At 47.3% G+C, this 21,215-nt stretch overlaps 1 protein-coding gene across 1 annotated transcript; it reads left to right on the top strand.

The window, feature by feature from the left end:
• The first annotated feature begins 18,176 nt into the window (after positions 1 to 18,176).
• On the top strand, positions 18,177 to 20,287 carry LOC130029223 (tubulin alpha-1B chain). Its single transcript, XM_056120138.1, has 3 exons — positions 18,177 to 18,420; positions 18,558 to 18,706; positions 19,138 to 20,287. The coding sequence occupies exons 1-3, from the start codon at positions 18,300 to 18,302 to the stop codon at positions 20,116 to 20,118; spliced, it is 1,251 nt and encodes a 416-aa protein (XP_055976113.1). The 5' UTR covers positions 18,177 to 18,299; the 3' UTR covers positions 20,119 to 20,287.
• Positions 20,288 to 21,215: the final 928 nt, after the last annotated feature.

Below are 21,215 nucleotides of genomic sequence, written 5' to 3'. Positions count from 1 at the left end.
TTCTCTATGCACTCTTCCCCAACCAGTTAATCAGCTTTTCCCCCAATCCGATTCTGTTAATTTGTAAGGTCAGATCCTTCTAGGACACTGAACTTGTAAGTTAATACTGCCTTTCTCCTCTCCTTATGTCTAACGAATGGTTTACTTTAATGCAATGTCCTTTTTGTATAGATACAGGCAGACCGTTAATATTATGCTTTGTAACTTAGGATTTCATTGGCTTTGAATATTATTCACTCCCGGGCATCTGCTTTCTCTACTTAGGCCTCAGTTGCCCTTGGTTCCTAACACCCCAAAAGCAGTGTCCCAACGAGGGACTGAATGGATCCAGGGCAAGCGGTGAGTTACCCTGGCATCGAAATGGGCCAAGCCAAAGTGCCACAATTTTTTTTTTTTTTTTTTTTTTTTGCTTTTTGGGTCAAACCTGGCAATGCGCAGAGGACTCCTGGCTCTGCACTCAGGAGTTACTCCTGGCGGTGCTCAGGGGACCATATGGTATGCTGGGAATTGAACCCGAGTCGGCCGCATGCAAAACAAATGCCCTACCCGATGTGCTATCTCTCCAGCCCCAGTGCCACGATTCTTAACTGTAAGTTAAGAGCTTGATCATAGACAAATGCTGTCATGATCCAAAAGTAATGATGAGACTAGGACCCTGCTAGGAATAGGAAAGACTATTTGGCCTGAGCAATGTAGTCTGAGATCGAGATGGCCCTAGGAGAGCAATCCTATAAGTTTAAGATATTTCTTACTGTATCCAAACAAAATGATTTATATTATGTATGCTTGTATGTTTGTTGGACAAGGAGAGGAGACACACCCACAGGATTCAGCTCTAGGGTGGGTCGTCCTGCTGAGAGAATATCTGTCCTAGAAGCGGCTTTCCCTGAGGGAAAGAATTCTACCCCGATTGATTGTGACACACCTATGTGTAATTGTTACCCCAACCCCTCATGCTTTGGGATTTAACTGTACTGTAAGAGTGGGCTGGGGGATCAGGATCCAGACTCCAGAAGGAGGAAGAGAAATGGGATCCAGATTCCAGAGCCAGGAGAATGAAGGGGAATCGAGAAGGAGAATGAAGTAGCATGGGAGAGGCAAAGGAGATGGACAGGAGTGGATGGAGAGAGGACTGGAATAAACTGCAACTAAGACCAATCAGCCTGGCTCTCATTTCCCTCCTTCGCCTGCCCATCGCCACTGACCTCTCTGGGGTGGGAGAAACGGCATGAGACTACCGAACATGGGCGGTGGGAGAGATAGAGCCACCACCGCTGCTGTCTTTTTTTGAGTTTACACACACTGGGACGGAACCTTGCATTCAGACAGATAATGTGTGAAGAGTCGAGCCAGTGTATTGTCGAGTACTGGTGGCAGATACTTCAGATGTTCGGGTCTGACCTTGTCTGGACTGGGTGCTGTACGCTTCTTTACCAACGAAATGGCATGTTGGATTTTGGAAGGGAGAAGGTTGGGAACAACATATCCATCCTGTAGAATTTAGTATGTGGGCAGGTGGACTTGGCTATCGAAGAGATCCGAGTAGAAGTCGTGGATAACCTTTTCCATTGCCCTTCTGGAAGATGTGATATATCCATCAGGACCTTGGTCCCTTAATTTTTCATATTAATTTTAGGTTCAGTTTGATAATTTCTGCAAAAAAAGTCAGAGAGAGATTTTTGGAACAGATTATGTCAATTTACAGAAATTTGCAATCCTAATAACTAGAACTAACCTTCTAACTTTTGGGTGTGTGTGGGAGGACATATGGGATTGTGCTCTGGAGCCATATGGTGCCAGTGTCTGTGATCAAACTCTGTACTCTAGCATGCAAAGCAGGTAGTCCTTTAGCTATCTGCCTGGCCTAGGCTTTCCATCTATGAAATAGCTTTCCATTTATTGAGATATTTCTTTGTTTTATTGTTGTTTTTGGACCACATATGGCAGTGCTCAGGGCTTACCCCAGCTCTGCACTCAGGGATCTCTCCCAGTGGGTTCAGGGGACCATATGGGAGACCTGGGTTATCTTATTTTTCTCTTAATAGTATCATCATTTTATTTTATTTTTGACTTTGGGGTCACACTCAACAATGCTCAGGGTTACTCCTGGCTCTGCATTCAAGAATAGCACCTAGCAATACTAAGGGGACCTTATGGGATACTGGGGATTGAACCTAGGTTGCCTGCATGCAAGGCAAATGCCCTGCCCCTGTACTATTGCTCCAGCTCTGACACTGGAGATTGAACCTGGGTCAGCTGCATATAAGGCAAGTACCCTACTCACTGGTACTACTGCTCTGGCCTTGGGGGCTGGAGCGATAGCACAGAGGATAGGGCGTTTGCCTTGCACGTGGCTGACGCGGGATTGATTCCCAGCATCCCATATGGTCCCCCGAGTAATTCAACTCAGGAGTAATTCCTGAGTGCAGAGCCAGGAGTAACCCCTATGCACTGCCAGGTGTGACCCAAAAAGCAAAAAAAAAAAAAAAAACACCCAAAAAAACTATTGCTCTGGCTTTATTTTGTTTGTCTTTTTTGTTTTATTTTGGGGCCATACTCAGAGATGCTCAGGGATTACTCCTGGTTCTGTGCTCAGGAATTACTCCTGGCAGTGCTCAGGGGACCACAGGCAGTGTCCAGGATTGAATCCAGGTTGATCATGTACAAGGCAAGACTAGCTCTCTGGACTCTATTCTTGATAAAAGTATTAACTGTAGGGGCCAATGAGATAGTACAGGGGTTAAAGTTATGACTAATATGCAGCCAACCCCAGTTCAATCCCTGCACCACTTGGTCTCCCAAGCACCACACTGTGCAGCCTCTCAGGGTCCCAAACAGGTGAGTCACCCCAGCATTGCAGGGTCCAAGCAGCACTGCATCCTTGGCCCTCACATTAACTGCTGGCCAGAAGGCTGAGATTTACTAGGTGGGGTCCTGTGGCCTCCTCAGCACCACTCAGAAGACTTCTGACCCAAAAAAGGCTTAATTATTTTTCAAAGTGTCATATGAAAACTAAACCTGTTTTATTCGTAGTAGATCCTTAGTTTAAATTTTCTCTTCCAACCCATTTTTTTTTCTTCTCCAGACCTAAGTTTCTTTCCTTGGCTTAAACATCCTTGAAGGACTACGACCATGTTGCACAATAGTCAATGTATTCTTCAGGGATGTGCTTGCTTCCACTGGGAACTTTTTTGCTTGTTTGTCTGCTTTAAGCCACGCCCTGCAGGGCTCAGGGACAACTTCCAGCACAGAGCTCAGGGTCATGCTTAGCAGTACTGGAGGGGAATATGTGATGCCAGGATAGAATTACAAGCCTCCCACATGAGAAGCTTCTAATGCTGCAGCTCACAGAGCTCTCTCCCCAGGCCTGGGATGGTGTTTCACGTGCATAATAAATTGCAGGGATTCTTCCCACCATTGGGTTTATTAAGTATAACATCTGATTCCAGTGTTGCAATAGAAGAAATCAAGACACCTCTGTAGTATGACTTAAATTGGGTAAAGTATGTTTCTAATTTGCTTAAGGGAGAACTTTTTTTTTTTTTTTTTTTTTGCTTTTTGGGTCACACACACCCAGCAATGCACAGTGTATACTCCTGGCTCATGCACTCAGGAATTACTCCTGGCGGTGCTCGGGGGACCATATGGGATGCTGGGAATCAAACCGGGTCGACCTTGTGCAAGGCAAACGCCCTACCCAATGTGCTATCACTTCAGCCCTGAGGAGTAAACTTTTTAAAATTACTACCAGGGATCAAACACAGGATCTAACATATACAAGGTAGCACTGTAGCACTGTCTTCCAGTTATTCATCGATTTGCTTGAGCGGGTGCCAGTAATGTCTCCACTGTGGGACTTGTTGTTACTGTTTTTGATATATCGAATACACCATGGGTAGCTAGCTAGGCTTTGCCGAGGGCAGGATACTTTCGGTAGCTTGCCCTTGCCAGGCTTTCCAAGAGGGGCAGAAGAATTAAACTCGGGTCAGCCACGTGTAAGGCAAATGCCCTATGTGACCTATCTTTTGAGCCACATTCCTGGGGCCCAGAGAGATAGTACAAGGCTTATTAAGGCATTTGTCTTGCGGACAGCCAAGCCCAGTTTGATTACTAGCATCACATATGGTCCCCTGAACAACACTAAATGTGACCTCTGATCTCAGAGCACCATACACTTGGTACACTTGGTACACTTGGTACACAATGGTACACTTTCTATTGTGTCTCTTTCCTCACTCTTTTTTTGCCCACATACTCTTCAGTAACAGAATCATGAAACAGTAAATTTCTACAGTTTGAGTAACACACCTTCCTTATATATCAAAATTAACTCCAAATAAATGTAAAAGTTGCAATTATCACTCCTTTTTGGGAGGTGGGTGCTAATCTGGCAGTGCTTAGGGGCTATTCCTGATTCCATGCTTGGAAATCATGCCAGTGTTTGGGGGACCATGCTTTGCTGGGGTCGAATTTTGGACTTATGCATGCGAAGCACGCATGCCAGTCCTTTAAGTCATCTCTCCAGCCCCACAAAATCATAACTCTAAAAAAAAAGAAAGAAAGAAAAAAAGCACAGAGTACTCTCAGCACTCAGTTCTTGTTCAGGGTGATCATTTCCAACTGTCATTGTCATAGGGGTCCCTTTTCTATCCTGCAGAAAATAGGTAAAGGGATATACGTGATCACTCTCAGTACCTGTATTGCAAACCAGAATGCCTAGAAGAAAAGAGAGTGAGATAGAGACAGAAAAAAAGTCTGCCATAGAGGCAGGCTGGAGCAGGGGTTGGCAGGAGAGAAACTGGGGACATTGGTGGTGCAAAATGTACACTGGTGAAGGGATGGGTGATAGAACATTCTATGACTGAAACCCAATCATGAAAAACGTTGTAACTGTGTATCTCATAATGGGTCAATAAAAAAAGACAGAGATAGAAAGAAAAAGAAATAGAAAAAGAAAGAAAGAAAGAAAGAAAGAAAGAAAGAAAGAAAGAAAGAAGAAAGTAGGATCTTGGATTAAAGGTTTCTTAGATATGTCATCAATAGCACAAGCAATAAGAGAAAAAAATAGATAAATTAAACTTCATGGGCTGGAGCAATAGCACAGCAGTAGGGCGTTTGCCTTGCATGCGGCCGACTTGGCCAAGCCAGGTTCGATTCTTCCTCCCCTCCTCAGAGAGCCAGGCAAGCTACTGAGAGTATCTTTGATATGCCAAAAACAGTAACAACAAGTTTCACAATGGACATGTTACTGGGCCCGCTCAAGCAAATTGATGAACAACGGGAGGACAGTGCTACAGTGCTAAACTTCATTAAAATGTAAAATTTTGTGGGGTGACAGAGAGGTAAGGTGATTGCCTGCACGTGACTGATGTGAATTCAATCCCTAGCACCCGATAGGGTCCCCAAGCTCTCCAGATTGATTCCTGAGTGCAGAGCCAGGAGTAGGTCCTGAGCACAGTCAGGTTTGGCTTCCCTCCAAAAAATAAACAAAAGTAAAACTTGGGGGCCAGAGTGAGTCATAGTGCATTTCATATAGTCCCACAAGCACCAGCAGGAGAAATTTCTGAGTGGAGTGCAGAGCCAGGAGTAAACCTTGAGCATTGCCAGGTGTGGCCCAGCCACCCCTCCCCCCCTCCCCACCACACACACACACACACACACACACACACACACACACACACACATAAAACTTCGGCAACCATAGAGATTGGTCAATGAACTGGAGCATATGCTCTGCATACGAAGGCTTGGGCTCAATATTCAACGCTATAGGATCAGTAGTGGCCCCTGAGCACAGCTGGGTATTGCCCCAAGACAGACAAAACAAAACAAAACAGAAAGTAAAAGATTGGTGCTTTCACAGATACTATCAAAAGCATAAAAAGAAAAAAACACAGGAAGGAAGAAAAGAAAGCATTTGCAAATCATTTATTAGAGAAAGGAAAAGTTTTCCTGGGGATATAGCTCAGAGATAGAGCATCCGCCTTGCCTATGTGAGGTCCCAGTTTTGATAATGCAAAACAAAAGTTTATACTTTGGGGTCAGGAAATAGTTCAACATGCTGAAGTGTATGCCCTTTATGCAGGAAACTGGGTTTGATACAATAGTAGCACTGAATGAATCCCTGAGTAATACCAAGAGTGCCCCTTGAGCTAGAAGTGACCTCAAAATAATAACAAAAATAGATAATAACAAGTATAAGAAAGAATATTAAAATATTGAAGCACCAATACGCAGCCAATGTGATTGTAAAATGGTATAGCTACTTAGGAAAACAAATGAACACCTTGTTACTCTGTGGTTGCTCTGTGATCACTCGCACACATTCTTGCCATGGACTGTACTTTTGTGGCTTTGTTGTTGTTGCTGTTGTTGTTTTAGGTAACAACTTTATTTCGCAGTATTCCTTAATACTACAAAGACACTTTGTTTTTCATATAGAAACATCAGGGATTAGGATCAGACCCAGGTCAGCTGCATGCAGGGGAAGTGTCCGACCCACTGTACTATGCATCTCTCTGGCCCCTATATAAGTCATCTTTGTCGGAGTCCTGGCCAGTCGACCTGGCACACTGAAGTATGACCCCCTGGAGTCGCCAGACTTACTCCCTATGGGAGAGAGAGTGAGAGGAGAGAAGCCTCTACCTTGGCCCTCTGAGCAACACAGGCTCCCGCCGCCACTAAGAAAGAACCACACGGAGCAGGGAAAGCTAGTGGTCAATCAGCAATTCTTTTACTGACTCTTACACAGGGATTTTTATGCACACAATCGGGGGGAGGGGGGAGCATTCCACTCTTACCATGTTATAGCATGTTTACCTTGTGGAGCTCAGTAAAGATTCTAGGTAATGATTTGTGATCCCTGCTCTCAGGCTCAGGGCCTCAGGCTCTCAGGCTCTCAGGCTCTTAGGGCTGAGTTCATCAGCTTGGGCAAATGTTAACTATCATGCCCCTCATCCCTATCACTCTCCTCAACCAGTGTGCCTACGTGTGTGGAGTGCTGGAGCAAGTCCCGGGGCCCCTGTAAACAAGGCCGGCTCTTGCTTTCAGGGGCAGGGAGTTTGGTCAAAGTCTCAGGCTGGCTGCTGAGACCCCAACCATTTTATTTATTTATTTATTTATTTTTATTTATTTATTTTGCTTTTTGGGTCACACCCGGCAATGCACAGGGGTTACTCCTGGCTCTGCGCTCAGGAATTATGCCTGGTGGTACTCAGGGGACTATATGGGATGCTGGGAATTGAACCCGGGTCGGCTGCATGCAAGGCAAATGCCCTACCCGCTGTGCTATCTCTCCAGCCCCAAGACCCCAACAATTTTAAAGAAAAAGGTGCTGGATTATATGGTTTCAATAAGGTGCTCAAAAAAAAAATCATATCTGGATTTATTCCTGAGACATGCCATCCTATCACTCTGCATTTTTTTTTGGTTCAAAATATTTATTACTATCATCTTAATGTATGCCAGGCCAGTGGGACAGATATTAAAATGACTAGAGTATTTGCCTTGTACCCAGCCAAACCAGGTTCGATCTCTGGCATTCCTTACAGTCCCCCGAGCACCATCAGAAGTAATTCTTGAGCACAGAGCCCTAAGCATCACCCGGTGTGACCAAAAGAAAGAAACGAAAACAGGGTTGCCTTAATTTGTTTTCTGGTATTAAGCACAGGTATAGGGGCTGGAGTGGGTAAAGCACTTGTATAGGAGTATAGCGGATAGGGTATTTGCCTTACACAGCCATGACTGACACGAGTTCAATCCCCAGCAACACATATTGTTCTCCAAGTTCTCCAGGACTGATCCCTGAGTAAGAGCCAGGAGTGATTCCTGATCATCAAATGTACCCGCCTTCGCCTCCCCCCAAAAAACAAAACTGAGCACAAAACCAGGAATAAGCCCTGAGCACTGCCAGGTGTGTCCCAAAAACCAAAATAAATAATAAGCATATGAATACCGTTTTTTAAAACGAAGTTTGCAGCAGGGAAGAGAAATAGTACAGGAAGCAGGGCATTTGCCTTACACACAGTCAACCCAGGTTTGATTCCTGCCAGGAGTGGTCAGAGTGTAGAATCAAGAATAAGCCATGGGCTGGAGCAACAGCACAGTGGGTAGGGCGTTTGCCTTGCACACAGCCGACCCAGGTTCGATTCCCAGGATCCCATATGGTCCCCTGAGCACCGCTAGGAGTTCCTGAGTGCATGAACCAGGAGTAACTCTTGTATTGCTGGGTGTAACCCAAAAAAGCAAAAAAAAAAAAAAAAAAAAAAAGAAGAAGCCCTGAAAACTGCCTGACATAGCCCTCCCCCTCCTCCCCAAAAAAAGGTCCTGGGGAGGGGATATAGCTCAGAAAATGGCTAGTGCATATATTTTACACAAGGGCGGCCTGGTTTATCCCCCCTACCACACGGTCCCTGACAGGTACAATCTAGGAGTAGTCCCTGAGCATTCTGGGGTGTGACCCAAAAAGAACAGAAGGTTCTCTTGACAAAGAATGGAAGAAGGTAGTTTTGGAAGGATGACCAAGACTGATTTCCATGTCAACAGACCTGGAGGGCTGAAGAAATGGCTCAAAGGTCTGAGTGCATGCTTTGGATGTCAGAGGTTCAGGCTTAATAGACACAGCATGACCCTCTGAGTAATGCCAGGAGCAACTCAGCCAGGAATCATTTCTAGCCCTGCTGGGTGTGCACTCCTCCAACCCCATTTAAAAAAAAATAACTTTTTTTTTTGTTTTGCTTCTTGGTTCACATCCAGTGATGCACAGGAGTTACTCCTGGCTCATGCACTCAGGCGGTGCTCAGGGGACCATATAGGATGCTGGAAACTGAACCGGGGTCGGCCGCATACAAGGCAAATGCCCCACCCACTGTTCTATCGCTCCAGCCCCAACAGTTACTTTTTTAGAGTGCAGGAGAGATAGTATCAATCCTCAGCTCTGCATATAATCCCCTTAGCACCACCAGGAGTAATCCTTGAGCCGGAGAAAAAGCCAAAATAGACAGTTTTGAAGAAAAATCTAAAAATTTACTCACCAGACAGAATGTGAAAGTATGAGAAAGATTATTACAAATTAATATTGATTCGATAGCACAGCGGTAGGGTGTTTGCCTTGCACGCAGCCAACATGATCGACCCGAGTTCGATTCCTCTGCCCCTCTCGGAGAGCCCGGCAAGCTATCGAGAGTAACTGATATGCCAGACACAGTAACAACAAAGTCTCCAATGGAGACGTTACTGGGCCTGCTCGAGCAAATCGATGATCAACGGGAGGGCCTTTACTTTTACTTTACTTTCTCATTTATCAATGAAGTTCAAAACATATAACTAAGGACCTAAAGTTAGACCCAATAGGCCACCGTTTATTTCCCTTGGAACTCCGACTCACTGTCTTATATCTGGCTTGTTATTTTGGGCTGTTTTTGTTGTTTTTGGTTTTGAGGACACACCTTTGGGTTCTCAGAGGCCACTCACAACCATGACCTGCACTTTGTGCACGAAACTACTTTAAATTTTCTTGGGGGGTGACTTGGGGACACACCTGCTAGCAGTGCTCAGGGCTTACTCCTGGCTGTGTCCACAGAGATCACTCTCGGCACTCTTACATATTTGTAAGATATATAACACTGTATAGATTTCAAGCGTTCAGTTCCTCACTGCAGGAACTGTATATAGTACATGATGTCCCCATTTAGGACATTAATAATAAAATGTTTGGACCGGATCAATAGTACAGTTTTGTAGGTTACTTGCCTTGCAGATGGCGAACTTAGATCATTCCCAGCACCCAGCATTCCATATGGACCCCAGCTTGCCAGGAGTGATCCCTGAGCACAGAGCCCGGAGAAACCATGGAGCACAGCTGGGTGTGGTCCAAAAATAAAAAAAAAATTTAAAAGCTTGAAAATGGTTAATGTTTGGTGAGTTGCTGCTGTTTGCTATTCTTTTTCTTTCCTATTAGTGTTGGTAAAATAAACAAAACATTTTGTCAACTGTGTGTTTTCTGAAGTCTGGCAGCACTCTCTCTCCCCCACCGCCCATGTTCGGTAGTCTCACGCCGCTTCCCGACCCCGGGGAGGTGATGGCGATGGGCAGGCAAAGGAAGGAACGAGGGCCAGGCTGGTCGTATCAATTGTAGTTTATTCCAATCTCACTCCCCTTCTGCTTCTTACTCTCAAGCTTGAACCCCTCTCGCCTCTGACTCTGCCCTCTGGAACCCGAGCTCGAGCCCAAGCCCCTTCGATCTTACAGTCTTAGTCTATATAGCAATCACATAGGGCGGTGACACAAAGGTGGGTTGAACATTAACAAATCAACAAAGAGAGGGAAGACCACTCCTCGAGGAGATTAACTCAAGGATAAAATCTAAAGAGATTATTCCAGATTACTAGGAGATCCACTCAAGGGTGGGATCCCAACAAGGGTGTGTTCTTTCCTCAGCTAGTAATCTACTTAAATAGTTGTAGTAAATCTACTTCCAATATTTCTAGCAATATCATTCTGTATGAGCACAGTAAGAGATATAAACTTACAGTTTGGTTCTTCCTGAGGACATCTCACTATATATTTCCCAGTCCTCAGGCCAGGTTAGTCTTCCTAGCCCCAGCAGGGTCCTAGTCTTATCGTTACTTACTTTTGGATCATGACAGCATTTGTCCATGATCATGCCCTCAGCTTATAGTTGAGTATTGTGGCACTTTGGCCTGGTCCGTTTCGATGCCAGGGTAGCTCACAGCTTGCCCTGGGTCCATTCAGTCCCTCGTTGGGATCCTCCTTTGGGGGTGCTAGGAACTAAGGGCAACTGAGTCAAGAAAGCAGATGTGGGGCTGGAGAGATAGCACAGCGGGTAGGGTGTTTGCCTTGCACACGGCCGACCCGGGTTTGATTCCCAGCATCCCATATGGTCCCCTGAGCACCGCCAGCAGTGACTCCTGAGTGCAGAGCCAGGAGTAACCCCTGTGCATCGCCGAGTGTGACCCAAAAAGAAAAAAAAAAGGAAAGCAGATGCCCAAGAGTAAATATTATTTGGAGTCAATCAACTCCCAACTTGCAAAGCATAGTATTAACTGTCTTCCTGTGTCCATACAGAAAGGACAATGCTTTAAGGTAAACCATGCAAAAAAACATAATTTACAAGTTCAGTGTCCTTAGAAGGATCTCATCTTACAAGCTAACAGAATCTTATTAGGGAGAAAGGTGATTAACTGGCTGGGGAGGAGAGCACAGAGAAGAGTTTACAGATAAACAGAGGAATGGGAGTGACTCGGAGCACTGTGATGGGTGTAATCAATAAACCTAAGCTCCCTGTGACAATGTTATCCTACAGTGAACTTTTCTGTATGATACATGGTATGAATGAGGGCTAAAGAGACAGTACAGCAGGTATATATGTATGTATGTACGCTTGCCTTGCACGGGGCCTACTCACTCAATCCCCAGCACCTCTGTGAGCCTGCCCAGGAGTGAAGTGAGTGGAGGGACAAAAGGAAGCCATGAGCCCCATAAACTAACAACAACAACCAAAAAAATAACAAACCAAAAAAAAAAAAAACCCTAAAATATAAAACAATCAAAAATGTTACTACTGTTTAGAACAGTAGCAAATGGCCAGGATACTGATGTGGGGTCCCAACCAAAAGACCATGAGAGACCCAAAATTTGAATTTGGAGTTCTTATTGACAACAGCTGGCAGTCTGTCCTGCTAGGCAAGAGAAGCAGCCTAGTAGCAGAAGCACTGGCCTTTCATCAGGAAAAAGAAAAGCACCACTCCCAATCCCTTGGTAACCTCTGTAGCAACGGACTTTGCCCTAGGGAGAAGCCCAACGCGGGGGCAGGTTGGGAAAAAAAACCTATGAAAGCCACCTTCAACGAAGGAAGGGCCTCCATATGCTGCCCAAGCCCATGTGCTGCTTTTGCCCACGTGGCCTAACACATGTACCCAGCACATGTGTGGCCCGCATCTCTCCTCTTGAGATGTGTACTTCCATGCTTTCCTGTCTTGTGCTGGGATGTGTGTAGGGGCTCTCTGCTCTCTCCCACTTTCTCTTCCTCCTTCCCTTCAAAAACAAGACCTGGTGGGGCCAGAGCGATAGCACAGCAGGCAGGGCGTTTGCCTTGCATGCAGCTGACCTGGGTTCGATCCCCGGCATCCCATATGGTCCCCTGAGCACCGCCAGGAGTAAACTCTGACCATTGCTGGGTGTGACCCAAAAAGCAAAATAAATAAATAAATAAATAAATAAGACCTGGTAAGATCTTCTCCAGCAGCAGACCCTGAGGAGAATGGACCCCATCCTATAGAAAGGGCCTGAAGGAAAATCCTTGAGAACCCTCAATTCTTCCTTTAATTGAATTCACCCTCAGACTAGCCCAGACCAGAGAAGTCTGGACCCTCTCAGAGAAGATCCAGCAGGAACAAAGGTCAAGAAAAGGAGTTTCAAAGAAGACCACTCCCAACTCAACCCCTAGCAACAGACTCTTACCTAGCTAGAAAGTCCCACAAAGGCGGATTGGGGAAACCCTACAAAAGCCACCTTGAACAAAGGAAGGGCGGTGCGCCTATGTTGCCCAAGTCCCTGTGCTGCTTGTGCCCGTGTGGCCGAGCACATGGGGCCCACATCTCCCCTCTTGAGATGTGTATTTCTCTGTTGAGCGTGTTTCTCTCTCTCACATTCTCTCCCTTCCTCCAAATAAAATCTGTTTTACTTCACTGTATAATCTCCTAGGGGAGTCAAGGAGAGGCCCCTACAACCTCTTATGTCCATACAAAAAGGACATTGCTCTGAATAAACTATGCAAAGGACTTAGGAGAAGAGAAAAACAACATTTACAAACTAACAGAGCACAAAGAAAGAAGTTACAAATAAACACAGAGGAACAGGAGCACTGTGATGGGAGCAACCCAATAAACCTCAACGACCTGAGGCTATGCAGGAAGGACAAATCAATGTTATTTTACACTTCACTGCTCTTCTACTTCTGAAATTCTTTTCTGCGAGGCAAGACAAGAATCTGGTAAGCCCGGGTAAGGCTAGGACTGACTTTCCTTTCCTGCAAAGAGCAATTCCTCATCCCAACCTGAGTCGTGGCTCTCTGCGAAGACAGGCAGGATCAACTCCCTTCCAATTACTGAGAAGACCGAGTGGCTGGATCAGGTGTCACTTGAGGCCACCTTGTGGGGCTGGTATCCGGGAAGGGACGGGGCGGGAAGTTCTGGCCCATGCCCTGCAGGGCTAATCACATACTTTTTCAGTCCTAGCCTTTTCAGACAGCCTCAGAGTGATGAGGCAGGAGAAAATTAGTCTCTCCTCTCTGCCTCACATGAGCCAACAGTGGGGGTCACCTATTTCAAAAGCAAATAGTTACAGGAAGGGCCCCCCTCCCCCAGTGATACAGTACAGCCAGGGCTAAGCTGAGTAAATGTTAAAATAAGTATCCACTAGTAATACTCTTTATTCCAGCAACTGGTAACTAATTCTTAAATATAAACAAAGTATATACATTTGTATATAATGTAAACAATATATCCAGTACATTTCATATAGGTCACGGCCACGGTCCTCCCGGTGTTCATAGATTTGCTGGAGCCCGCCCAGTAACATTGTGAGACTTGTTACTTCGTTTGCAGACCATCACCTGGAGCTTGTTAGTAGAGGGGAGAAAAGTCAGCTTTCTCTCGTAAATATTAGAAGTAGCAAAATAAATTAACATTATTCAAGGTGGGTTTTAAATTTTTTTTTGGCATAAAGATGTTGTGTCTGAGCCGGGACAATAGTGCAGCCGGTAGGGCGTTTTCCTTGCACGGGGCTGACCGGAGTTCGATTCCCAGCATCCCACATGGTCCCCCAAGCACCGCCAGGAGTAATCCCTGAGCATCAAACAGCAAAATAAATAAATAAAAATAAAGATGTTGTGCTGGCACAAACTGGGAGTGAACAGACAGAGAGACACTGAGAGACAGCTCAGGATAGGATAGTGAGTTTATTAGAAGCTTAGCACTGAGGACCCCAAGAGAAAGAGACTTGGAGCCCCGTTTGCTGAGAAGGTCTCTCTTTCATCCTCCAAGGTGGGCTACAAACTAGGTACATTCCTATCAGTAAAACAGGAGTTATAGAGGAAACTGGCAAAAAACAATTAATGCATCTTTTCCACCTGATATGGCCTTCAGGAGCTCAAAGGGAAAACAGCTGGTTTCAGTCTATCTGGCCCATTTGGTGTGGCCTTCAGGTGCCATCTCCCTTGCGCTCCCATAAATCTGTCGGGCCAGTACACTACCAGAAATTCGGTGGGCTGGTGGGTCCTTAACTCAGTTAACTGGAGTCATCAACGAAATGCTTCTCCCTCCCTTCTCTTGTTTAATTTAGGGGTCAGTTTCAGTTTCTCAGTCCCCATCACATTTTCTTAATTTTCGTTAGTTTCCTAATTCTCACTGCATACAGCTTCTTAATTTGTCATTACAAAGATACTAGACTGGGGCAAGGATGTGACTCAGCTGTGAACGCCTTGCCTATGTGAGGCCTAGATTCCATTCCTGGCACCACCAAACCAAACAAAAAACAAGATACTAGATTAGATTCCAGTTAAATGTGCCTTTTAGTTCTATAAAACCTGACATGTCATCGGGGACCAAAAAAACCCTCAACTACTTCCACATTTACGACAGGGGAATTCAGAGACAAGAAGGTTAGCTAAGTTAATGGTTTCAGGAAGGTATCTGGGGAGACTATATGCCCACAGGAGCATAACTCTGTAGCTGCTTTCCCAGGTTCTGCAGAATGCTGAGAGGGAGGTGCCTCTGCCAGGAGTGATTCCGGAGTGCAGAGCCAGGAGTAACTCCGAGTACCCGCCTGTGTAGCTCCAAAACAAAAACAAACAAGCAAAAAGGGGTGGGTGCCTGCTTCCAAAGGGCTTTAACTGCTCAATGAAGTTCACATTCACCTCAGGCTATTTTCCATCTTCTTTTAAGAATAAGTGAAGGAAAAAAATTGAGATATTTAAGTATGTCCCTTGTCCCTTATTTGGGAAGTAAGTACAAATTTGCATTTTGAATTGAAAACCTTTCAACGAGGTTAAAAAAATGTTTATTAGAAATTAGCAAGAACTTCCCTGTACGGTTCCAAGTTGATGAGTGGCTTCATATCTCATGTTCTTATAAATCACACATATTAACAGTGTAAATATGTTGTTAGAACACTCAGGTTATTGTCCTCCAGCAACTGAGATTGAAATCAGAGGATCAGAGACAAAATGGCCAGTTAAAGTACTTAAGTGGACTTCATGCCCAATTCAATCAGCCTAATCAATGGCTGAATAAATAGCAATACTCCTACATTTAAAAAATTAATAAATAAAAATAAAGTACTTAAGGAAAGAAAGAGAAGGGCTGGGAAGTTGGGGCTTGTGAGGTTTCCTTAAGTCGAGCACCAGACAAGATGCAAAAACTTTCTTTTTTTATCTTCTTTAACTGGGGGATGGCTTGCCCTGGGTTCATCCAGGTGCCTCTGCACGACCCTTTTTGTGGTGTTAGGAACTAAGGGCAACTGAGGCTTAAATCAAATAAATATGTTGGAGGCACTCAATAAACCTAAGCTGGGGGGAGGGGGGGAAAGAGAAGGATAAACCAATGTTACTTCTTAAAAACTATAATCCAAAAACATAGTCAGTTTGTAAATTCCTTCAAGCAAGTTCCTCCCTACTCAAACGTCTGTCCCCACTTCAATTCAAGCTACCAAACCTGAAATGTCTTTAAACATTCCTCTCAAAAGCCCTTAGGGACAAGTGAAAGAACTGGTGTTGAAACATTGTATAACTGAAACCAAATCATGAATAACTGTAATTCCCTGTAACCAAATAAAGTTCAGTTTAAAAAATGAAAGCAGAGAGATGATAACAGTTCTGTTTTTTGGGAGGTCACACCCAGCGATGCACAGGGGTGCTGGGGGACCCAATGGGATGCTGGGAATTGAACGTGGGTCAAGCTGCGTTGCAAGGCAAACACCCTACCCACTGTACTCCAGCCCCAGACAATTCTAAAAATGGGTCCGTTCAACTATTCCAGTCTTACTTTGAGTGGAGTAAAATGTTACTTGCTTCCAACGTTTCAAAGGACAAGTGCTTACAAAAAAAAAAAATGTTTTCAGTTTTCTACCGCACCAGTTTCACCAGTGCAATAGAAAATGCCTTGCCTTTCAGGACACAGAAAATTAAGGCAAAACTCGCTGACAAATTGTCGCCCCGGAAAAATGATCAGCTGAGCTATCGGGCCCAGTTTCTGCATGTCATGGCGCTTCATCTTCACCTCTCTGCACTCGGGGCTGTCTGCACCAAGGCCAGGCGACTTCCCGGTCCCACGGCCCAGGCTTCCCCAGAGGCGCCCGCGGCCATGCGCCGCGCACTGCAGCAGCCCGGCCCGCCGCCCCGCGCCGCATCCCCCCGCCCGGCCGGCCGGCAGGGGGCGGGGCTCCGGGACGGACCCGCCCCCGCAGCGGCCGAGCCGGGCGCCGAGTGGGCGCGCGGGGCCGGGGGCGGGGCCGCGAGCCAGACACCGCCCGAGCCCGGCGGCCCCTCCCAGGCCCGCTACTTAAGGGGCGCCGCCGCCGCCGCTCCTCCTCGTCGCGTTACTTACCTCGACCCTTAGCTTGTTGAGGACGGTAACTCGTTTTTGGTTTTTTTTTTGTGCTGCAATTCTCGCGTCTGCTCCTGACCCTCTTCACCATGGTGAGTGCGCGGGGCGGGGCGGTGGGCACCTGCAGCCCCCGGGGAGGGGGGCGCGGGAAGCAGGAGATAAATGCGCTCGGGGATTGGGGGCTGAATGGGGGCGAGCTCGGGGGTCCCTCCCGGTGCTGCTAGAGCGGGGCGGGGTGGGGAGGGCCATGCGGTCCCCGGGCCGAGCAGCACTGCCCTGCACGCAGCCTCGCGGCTTCAGCCCTAACTCAGCGCCCCCCACCCTGAGTTGGGGGTCCGGGGGGAGTTCGGTGCAGACGCTGCTTTTTCCCTCGGCCGCCGGGGCGAGCAGGACGTGAGCTGGACCCCCGTCTCGCACGCGTCCCCCTCCCCCTCCCCGGGCCAGCTTTTGGCGGGCGCGCGCGGCGCACGCCCCGCCCTCACTTCCTCCGAGGGCGCGGGCGGGAAGGCGCGCGCCCACGGCGCAGGCGCGACCGTTACCTTCCCGCCAAGGCGCGGCCGAGGCGCCGCCGCAGCTGCGCGCAGGCGCACGGGGCCGCTGCGGGTCTGGCCGGAGGGCGTGTCCCGTGGGCGGGGCTTGTTCGCCTTATTTTCATCCTGCGGAAACTGATTGGAATGTGAAAAAGGACCCCGGCGTGGCGGGGTTCTCAGGGCAATTCTTAACGCCTAACGGGCTGCAGAGGCCACCTGCCCTTCTTGGGCATTAGGAACGCGTGTGGGAGCAGGTGGTGGAGGGATTTAGAAGGAAAGGAAATAAGACCTTGATCCAGATCTGGGCTGCCGGTCAGCCGCAGCTGCTGCCCCTGGCCATAAGTGGGGGTGGGGCTGCGCCCAGGCCCTTCCGGGAATGCAGGGTGCTTAGCAGCTGCGCGGGTGCGCGCTCCGGAATTGCTCATTCATCCAGTGCCGCAGAGCCCCGCCTCGTCCCTGAGGCCAGACGTTTCCTCTCCGCAGGCCTGGCCACGTGCTTCCTGTGCTTGGCCTGGTCGGAAAACTGATGACTTGCATCTGAAGAGGACTCTGGGGCCTAGTACTAAACGACGAATATTCCAGCAGCCCTTAAAAAGAAAAAGTGATTGAATCCTCTTACTTAAAGACAGTCCCTTGGGACTGCAGTGATAGTATATCGGGTGGGCGCGGTTGCCTTGCACATAGCCGACAGCGGTTCGGTCCCCGGCACCCTATATGGTGCCACAAACACCGCTAGGAGTGATTCCAGAGCATCACTGGATATGATCCCCAAACCACGAAGACATTCCCAGTAGGAAGTGGGTGGGTTTAAAGGCAATGTGGATAACATGGGGCCCATTCCTATTCTGTTCAGGAGTGACCTCTTAATGCTGAGGTTTGTGACTTTGAGGAATCCTAATGCAGGGCAAGTGCCTTACCTTTTGTACTATCGCTCCTGTCTGAGGATTAGATTTTAACTCTCGAGAAAAAGTGGTATTGGGTCTGTTTTTGCTTCACAATATGCAGCTGGATTTATTTAATCGTGATTGTTCCGTTTCTCCCCCAGCGTGAGTGCATCTCCATCCACGTTGGCCAGGCTGGTGTCCAGATTGGCAATGCCTGCTGGGAGCTCTACTGCCTGGAACACGGCATCCAGCCCGATGGCCAGATGCCCAGTGACAAGACCATTGGGGGAGGAGACGACTCCTTCAACACCTTCTTCAGTGAAACGGGCGCTGGCAAGCATGTGCCCCGGGCAGTGTTTGTAGACTTGGAGCCCACGGTCATTGGTGAGTGACCTCAGGCATCCAGAGTGTGAGGTGGGGGCTGGTGGGCAGGAGTGTGTTGGGGGCTCCACGGGCTTCATGGGGTTGAGCAGGCTGGTGTGGGTTGCAGCTGATGGGGGTGCTGGTTTTTCCTTTTCCAGATGAAGTTCGCACTGGCACCTACCGCCAGCTCTTCCACCCTGAACAGCTCATCACAGGCAAGGAAGATGCTGCCAATAACTATGCCCGTGGCCACTACACCATTGGCAAGGAGATCATTGACCTCGTCTTGGACCGAATTCGGAAACTGGTAATTCCTGCCTTCAGTATATAAAATGGGGTGGAGCAGTGGTACAGTGGGTAGGGCTTGCACACAGCCAACAGATTTTGATTCCCAGCATCCTATATGGTCTCCTGAGCATTGCAGGGTATGCCCCAAAAAGCAAAAATGGTGTAGGTCCAGAAGATATACAAAGGACCGCATGCCTGTCTCACATGTGTAGGCCTCAGATATAGCACTACCAAGTCTAATCCTCCTGATCCCCAACAACACTGAAGGTTTCCAGAAAAGAAAATAGAGAAATGTATGCCAAGATGTGGATTATGCTGGAAACACTGGTTGGACTTCAAGATAGTTTCTAAGTTAGGTACCAGTTTGCTGGCATGTCTGCTTAAAGGCGTATAGTGTTCTGTGCTTTAAAGATAATAAATTAACTTTTTTCCCTTTTTTCTCCTTTTCAGGCTGACCAGTGCACCGGGCTTCAGGGCTTCCTGGTGTTCCACAGCTTTGGTGGGGGAACCGGTTCTGGGTTCACCTCCCTGCTGATGGAACGTCTCTCCGTCGACTATGGCAAGAAGTCCAAGCTGGAGTTCTCCATTTACCCAGCCCCCCAGGTGTCCACTGCAGTGGTGGAGCCCTACAACTCCATCCTCACCACCCACACCACCCTGGAGCACTCTGACTGTGCCTTCATGGTGGACAATGAGGCCATCTACGACATCTGTCGTAGAAACCTTGATATTGAACGCCCAACCTACACTAACCTGAACCGCCTTATTAGCCAGATTGTGTCCTCCATCACTGCTTCCCTCCGATTTGATGGGGCCCTGAATGTCGATCTGACCGAATTCCAGACCAACCTGGTGCCCTACCCCCGAATCCACTTCCCTCTGGCCACATACGCCCCAGTCATCTCTGCTGAGAAAGCCTACCACGAACAGCTTTCTGTTGCAGAGATCACCAATGCATGCTTTGAGCCAGCCAACCAGATGGTGAAATGTGACCCTCGCCATGGTAAATACATGGCCTGCTGCCTGTTGTACCGTGGTGACGTGGTTCCCAAAGATGTCAATGCTGCCATTGCCACCATTAAGACCAAGCGCAGCATCCAGTTTGTGGATTGGTGTCCCACTGGCTTCAAAGTTGGTATTAACTACCAGCCTCCCACTGTGGTTCCTGGTGGGGACCTGGCCAAAGTCCAGCGGGCTGTGTGTATGCTGAGCAACACCACGGCCATTGCTGAGGCCTGGGCCCGCCTGGACCACAAGTTTGATCTGATGTATGCCAAGCGTGCCTTTGTTCACTGGTACGTGGGTGAGGGCATGGAGGAGGGTGAGTTCTCTGAGGCCCGTGAGGACATGGCTGCCCTGGAGAAGGATTATGAAGAAGTTGGTGTGGATTCCATTGAGGGAGAGGGGGAGGAAGAAGGGGAGGAGTATTAATTCGGTGCAGCAGCATGTCTTCCCTAAAACCTCAGCTCAAGCTTTAGTTAACAGCCGTTAAAGCTTTCTGATTAGATCTTCCTTGTTTTCAACTGAATTATGTCTTGTCTTTGTGTATCTGTAAGATTTTATTTGGATCATGTCTCAATAAATGATTTATATGTCCAGATTTGTGCTTTTCCTAAATAGTTTTTTCAATTCAAGGGTAAAATACATCTATACCTGGGTAGGGTACAAGAAAAAAACAATCAAGGCATTTACTTTTTTGTCTAGCAGCTCCTATTGGGGGAAAAGGAAACTGACGAGATCCAGAGTCTGACAATTGAACACTGGGCCGGAGCAATAGCACAGCTGACAGAGTGTCTTGCCCAAGGCTGGCCTAGGTTTGATTCCTCCATCCCTCTCAGAGAGCTACCATGGTGTATTCAGTATGCCTAAAACAGTAACAAATCTCACAATGGAGACGTTACTGGTGCCCACTCAAGCAAATGGATGGACAGTGCTACCCTAACTTGTTATAGTTTTTTTAATGGAGGGTTATAATCAGGATAATGTTACTAGTCTAGGACCTCTCAGTAGGCCAGACTATTTTTTGTGGAGCCTTAGATTCAATCCTGCACTCTAAGGACTTCTGGGGATGACTCAAAACCAAAATAGCCCTTTTATAGGAAAAGGGTTGCCGGATCCGCTTTCATGGTGATTGGAGAAACCAAGCTGGCTGGAGCCATAGAACTGTGGTAGGGCACTTAACCTTGAATGTTACCCATCTGAGTTGGGTCCCCAGTACCACATGATCCCTCAGACTTACCAGGAGTGATTCTTGAGTACTGGCTATGGCCCAAGAAAAATACTGGGGATTAAGCCACATACTTGAGGGGAGAGCACTGGTCTCAGAAGATGAAATAGCAACATTTGTAGACAGTTAACAATTTTAGGCAGTTGGAGCAATTATTGCCAGTTTGGGCTCTTGCAAATGATAGACTTGTCCAATATCCAGCTCCCAAAATGATCCCCTGAGCTGAGCACTGATGGGTGTGGCCTCAAAACCAAAAATAAAAGGTCATTCAGAAAACAATGTACTATCTCTAGGGGCCAGA

Source organism: Sorex fumeus, unplaced genomic scaffold (genome assembly GCF_029834395.1).
Source record: "Sorex fumeus unplaced genomic scaffold, SorFum_2.1 ptg000042l, whole genome shotgun sequence".
NCBI classification, from domain to species: domain Eukaryota; kingdom Metazoa; phylum Chordata; class Mammalia; order Eulipotyphla; family Soricidae; genus Sorex; species Sorex fumeus.
Note: the sequence above shows the minus strand (reverse complement) of the source record. Positions and strands in the feature narration are given on the sequence as shown.